The sequence below is a fragment of the Aphis gossypii genome, chromosome X (assembly GCF_020184175.1).
Source record: "Aphis gossypii isolate Hap1 chromosome X, ASM2018417v2, whole genome shotgun sequence".
Taxonomy (NCBI): Eukaryota; Metazoa; Arthropoda; class Insecta; order Hemiptera; family Aphididae; genus Aphis; species Aphis gossypii.
The window spans coordinates 64,107,668-64,114,203 of record NC_065533.1 but is presented as its reverse complement, the minus strand read 5'-3'; the positions used below and the strand labels follow the sequence as shown (position 1 = coordinate 64,114,203).

Sequence of the window (6,536 nt, the reverse complement as noted above, 5' to 3'; positions counted from 1 at the left end):
AGTTTTAACTTTGGATAAAGTTAAAATTAAAGTACACACCAATGCTGATTCATATGTTGGCTTAAATATCGATTCAAAATTAATTATTATTAAAGTTGTTAATATTTGTTATAGCCACATTCAAAAAAGAAATATTTTATTAGGTAGACAGTTTGAGAAAATTGAAAGATTTTTTGAAAAACCTTTAAAAAGTGATCAGATTGGTGTATATAAATTAAATAATTTTTCCAAAACTATTTGTTCATATCACATTGAAGATGTTAAGACAAAATATATGGTATTAACTGCAGAAGACTTAGATTTTGTTGTTGCTTTTCCCATAATTCATTTCAATAACTAACTAATTAGTTATTTATTGAAAATATATTATTTTAATTTTATACTTTATAAATGATCTGTAAATATTTTTTTAATATTATGTCTCAATTGTAAATAATACAATATTATTATATAGATTGTTATTGCTTATTTTTAGTATTACCTATTAGGGCTAAAAGATTAAATAATTTTATTTTTATAATGTAAGTACCTAAATGCGGGTTTATTTTCTACATTTACAGTTAGCTGTAATGTGGGCTGTTGTCCATTTTTCTTTTGACAACTCTGTCGAACCAGTGCCATCATATTGGTTAAGTAAAGATAGCCGTTTATGTGCTTGGCCAAATAATGATAATCTAGCCAAAAAAATGAGAGTCAACAGAACAGCACCCAATAAATTAGAATTCACATATTATAAATGTAGAGTTATATCTAAAAATATTGGTAAGTTAATTTAAAACATTAAATTTAACTTACTATATTATAATACTTTTAATTATTTAGAATCGTTGGTTGATGCTCAACTTAAAGCTGATAAAGCACAATACACATCAGATGTTTCTGACTTTGATAAACGTAAAAAAAAAGGTAAAAAAAAGTATTCATCAGTTAATAAATTTGCTCCTGAAAATTCTCTCAAAAAAAATGATGTTTTTAATGAAATGAATGAATCCCATTCATCAGAAGTCTGTAAGTCTAATTATTTTTTGTATCTATAAATATCAGTATAATTTAATGTAATTTGGAAATTATATATTATGTGTACCTATAAATTTTTAATTGTTTTATACATCTATAATATTTTACAGCATCAGTACTTGATGATTGTGATGACGATTATTTAGATAAAGATTATTTGCCTGCAAATCAGCAAAATATTACTCATGATGAAAATGAACTTATGGTTGATAGTGACTTACATTTTGGTATGTAGTATAGCATTGCAGTATAAATTAATAGTATTAGGAAATAGGTTTCCTAGTATAGTGCAGTATTAATAATATATTTATATATAATTTATATTATTCTAGCAATATTTTTGGTATTAAATATGTAGCAATAAATAATTTATAATGTTATTCATATTTATTATGTTAAATTATTAGAAATTAAAATATAACCTTATATTATGTATCTATTGTAGAGTTTGATGATAAGTTGATTGGCTTAACAAATGAAGAATATGACTGTATTGATTTACAAGAAGGTAAACTTAATAAATTATAATGTATAAACACTGGATTAAATAAAAATAAAAATGACATAATTTCAGCTACAAATAAAAAATTAACATACAAGCAGGATACAGCAAAAAAGATAAAATTGTTGGATAAAAAGGAATTAGAACACAATAGTTGTGGTAAGTAACCTCAAGCTTTGTTAAATATTATTGTCTTTATGATTAATAAATGAGTACGCTAAATAAAATAAAATTTTTTTTTTATTAAATGCTATAATGTTTTAATGTAATTATAAATGCATTTTATAATTTAATAATTATATTTTATATATTAATATTCTAGCTTATTTGAATACTCCAAAAAATATGCTACCACAATCAAACACCACGTCTGCTGTTAGTCCAAGTCCAACTTCTGCAAATACTGCAGGTAATGATATTAAAATCAATTTTCTGTTGTACAGTTTACTAATTACAACTTTATCAAGTGAAAGTAAATTTGTATTTTTAATGTTCGTCTATTTTTATTTTTATGTTATTAGGTTTTCAAAAATTAGCTCTTAATTATTTAGCTTCTTTAAAAATTGAAATGACTAAAATCGCTGATACTCAACAAGAAATTCTTACATTTATTCAAACAAACAATGTGGTAAATAATACATTTCAATGTCCAGGAGATATGCAAATGGATCATGAAGTTGATTATTTTATATCCAATTGGCCTTTATCTGACATGGATAATTTGTTAAGTATGGAACAAAAGATAAAATCTGACCAAAACTTCAGAAAACAAGTTGTATGCATTACTCTTTACAAGGAAAAGTTAATGTTTACTTAATATATTATTACATTTTGTTGCAGGTATGTGAACTATCCAGAATTGGTGGCAAATCACTTCAAAATATGATATACAAAATCATGAAACGGGTATTTAAAGATGGCATATTAATACAATACACATATTATGGATTAAGAAATAAAGAGAACTTTTCATTATTAGCCATCAACAGAGCAATATTTGGTAATAATACTTTATAGGAATTATTATTTTAAAATTATGAGACTAATAGGATGTTAATTATAATACATACTGTGTTAATTACCCAGTGTTGTAAAAGATACTTTAAAAAAAAATATTTGAATTAATATTAAATTTAATAACTTTGTAACTTTTAAATACTTTAGTTTGCTAATAATAAATGATACAAGCAAAACAAAAATGTTAACATTAAATATTGTGCATAAAAAAATAGTTTCATAAATTCTGAATGTTAATAAAAATAAAAATTGAAAATTGATACTAGATCAACGTATTACAAAAATTATGAACATAATATTATTATCATGGATATTAAATAATTTAAGATTAATTGATTACATTTTTTATTCAAAAAAGAATATTTCTATTAAAATTATACTTTATAAAATATAAAAATAAACAACTTTACTTAGACTTAGACTTTGAAGTTTTTACTATCAAAATTAGATTTACAAATTGGTTAATTTTATTTTTAGTATTCAAAAATAAAAAAATAATTTTTAATTATACGTGTAGCTTATATACAGGGTATAACATGACAATTTACAAATATATTATAACAACAATAAATTTATACTAACATGTGATATGGAAATTTGTTTAATAAACCTGTTATACCTATTATATATAAAAAAATATATATATTGCGGATAGGTAACTATATAATAGTATTATATTTTCATTTATCAAGTCTTATTTCTTTAACACTCTGTTATCAATATATTTTATAATATTATATTCTTAAAAAACTATTTATAAACACCTTTAATACTTAAATGTGATATCTTATATACTCGTGTACTTTTTAGATGCAATAAAGAGATCAAAATTCAAAAATGTATCTGATGATGAAATTATAACAACAATTGGAAAATGGTTGACAAGTGCCAAGAGCCGTTTGAATAAAAATAATGTATTACAAATTTAATGTATATGCTATTCATTTTTTTTTGTATTATTCGCTGTGCAATAAAAGGTTATATTGTATTTGAGTAAATTTGTGTTTTTAACAATTGGTAAATTAAGTCCTTTTCATACCAAGTATGATATAAACCTGACATATCCATCTCAGATTTTATTCAATATTTTATGTATAATATATAAGTACATAACATATGATGTCGTTATATATACATGATATGCTTATTTAAAGTATATTTTAAAATCATAACATAATAATATGATAATTAATCTCAATAATTAAAAATCTTTTTTCCTGTATTTTGAAACATCGGCTTGTAAGTATAAAATGTGTTTTGGGTGAAACTACTGATACTAATAGAAAGTAATTTTTTTTTGTTGCATTTTTTAACTATATTAGTGCATTTTCTTAGTTATTACTTTATTAGTATGTCCAGAACTAAACAACTAACAAATACTGTAGTGACAATACCATAAACATAAATTTTTTTCCTATTTTTAAACTACAATAAATATAATTTTAAAAATTTTTTTGAGATTTTGTAATTTCTGCATTTAAATGGAATCTTTTGAGATTTTTTAGGGCATTAAAATCCCAGCCCTATAATTATAATAATATTATATTCAATACTATATGAAAGCATTAATGATATTCACTGAATATTTTTAAGATATCTAAATAAATGGTTGTTGAAATATATATGACAAATCCCATAAATATTGCAAGATATTTATAGGAAATTATAAAACATACATGCACTGGATATACTAATTTGTATATTCATTTGAAATCTAAATCATATTTCTCAATATTTCAACCATATTTCTGAGATATATTCGTAAATATCCATTGTATATTGAGAATCATATATTTGACAAATATTTTATTAAATATATTCAGGAGATATACATTTTTGGTTCATAAGACATTTATCGTATATCATTAAGATATTAAAAAATTTTCTACAAAGCAGCCTCAAATATTCAATAGATAAAGATATCTAAAAACAAATATGTGATAAATATATAAAGGATATATCTTTGCTATATGGGTTGTAACCACACCAGTCATGAATTTCATACATCTGCATAACTGACAGTCCGCAGTCTGATATTTCAAAGTGGGACGGCATTAAGTGTTTTGATTTGTTTAATTTATATTTAATGAATAAAAATATACTCACTCAACATTTCAAAGATGATCAATCCACTATAAAAGGTACAATCAATATGATTATCATGTTGTTGACCTTTCCGGAACAAAATTTTGATGAAATTAAATTTCTGAAATAAAGATATAATTAGAATAATTTTTAGAAATTAATTACCATAGATAATCCAAATCAGTATTTAAAAAGATAGGTAAACTTTTTTACCATGTGTATCTGTTCATTAACACCTAAAGTTATAGTTTTTTCCGGGCAGTTATTCATTATTCTATAATGAAGTAATCAATGATTTAATTGAGTTGTATTTAAATTAAATTAAAATACTACATAATGGCATATCAAGATACTAATCTACATCACGTGTCCCTATACGACAGTTTAATAATATTACATTCAATAATTACTATAACTGGATCTCTATAAAAATCATATTAACGTACCGGGTGAACTAGGTAATAGAAAAGCCAGTATTTTGTAATTACAATACATTTCAGTTGTGCATGACATACATTTAGTATAAAGTTAGCAATAAGAACAAATTTTGCAAACTGTTTTAGTTGAATTGATTAATATTCCAACTTTGTCACTAGTCAACAGCTCTGAAGACATACTCGCATTGCAATCATCTTTTCTATGAATATAAATAAAAACAAAAAGTGATTAAAAAACTATTGCTGTTCTATGTTACCTGTATTAATTTTTACATACCTAGACATAGTGTAGATATAGCATGTGGACGTAACATGTTTTCCAAATCATTAAGAAACATTATATTTTTCTCCCTCAAAATGTTTTCCACACAACATATCAGCTGGTAGTTTGTAATCAAATTGCAAACCTAAAAGTGTAACAAAAAAAATAGCTAATTTATACTACGAAACACAATTGACTTGGTATGCGTTATGTATTGTACACTGTTTTGTTTTAATTTTTATAGATATTATGTCTTATTGTTTACTAACAAACTTAACGTAAAAACATAATGTATTTGTAGCTGTGTAACATTATGTTGTATATTTAACAAGTACCATTGACTTGTTTGATAGTTAATATAATATAATTACCAAGCAGCATCTTTGTGGGGGAAAAAAACCAGTTTCCTTTTGCGTTTTCATTTATCCGCACAATTTCACTACGCATTTAAAAGAATAACCACTCTAACGAATCAACAATGTAATAATACGTACTATGTATATTATATTATAATGCACAGTATAAAACGCTGTGAACTGAGCGCTAAAAAACATTTTACAACATTTTAATTTTAATGATTATATTTTTATTATTACAGTCAACTGATAATAAACAATATAGATGGTTTATCTATAACCGTGGTAAATAGTGGTGTTTTGTGATAATCGTTATCTTAATCATAGATTATTTATAATTATGTAAATAATTCCATGTTTATTATGTCATGAATAATTCAATAATAGTGAATTGTGATTTATGATTGTATACTGTAGTTGTGATATAACTAGTTAGTAGTTGTGTTTGAAATATAACAATGGGTAAAATTAAATTATCTGGCGCTCAAAACAAGAAACAGGCTAAAGAAAAAAAAAGAAAAGCTGCAATCTATTATTAATAAAACTAAAAAAATTGATCAATTATTTAGTACTCAACCAGCAATCACTGAAGGTAAATATGGAAATTCTAATGAAAAAAAAAAATGTAGATTTAGATGTAGTAACTAATAAAAATTCTCCCCAACAAAATGTACTTCCAAATACATTAGAAGTTTCACAGTCACAAAATATTCCTAATACCACAAGTATATTATATACTATATACTGTATATATTATTAATTTTATAATCCTATAAACTTACGAATAATTAGTATATTATGTTAGGTACATAATATTTACTTTTACTTTCAAAAGCTTGGGTTGGGGGGGGGGCAGAAAA

The 6,536-nt window shown here is 23.5% G+C and overlaps 1 protein-coding gene across 1 annotated transcript; it reads left to right on the top strand.

Moving 5' to 3' along the window:
- Positions 1-569: 569 nt before the first annotated feature.
- Positions 570-3,465, top strand: LOC126552760 (uncharacterized). Its single transcript, XM_050207670.1, has 9 exons — positions 570-762; positions 823-1,008; positions 1,128-1,244; positions 1,463-1,525; positions 1,592-1,678; positions 1,842-1,928; positions 2,041-2,294; positions 2,360-2,519; positions 3,347-3,465. The coding sequence occupies exons 1-9, from the start codon at positions 570-572 to the stop codon at positions 3,463-3,465; spliced, it is 1,266 nt and encodes a 421-aa protein (XP_050063627.1).
- Positions 3,466-6,536: the final 3,071 nt, after the last annotated feature.

Coding starts and splice junctions, on each gene's coding strand:
- LOC126552760 (XM_050207670.1), top strand. CDS start 570: ATGTGGGCTGTTGTCCATTTTTCTTTTGACAACTCTGTCGAACCAGTG. Junction 1,526..1,591: donor CTGTATTGATTTACAAGAAG/GTAAACTTAATA, acceptor ACATAATTTCAG/CTACAAATAAAAAATTAACA. Junction 1,679..1,841: donor ATTAGAACACAATAGTTGTG/GTAAGTAACCTC, acceptor TTAATATTCTAG/CTTATTTGAATACTCCAAAA.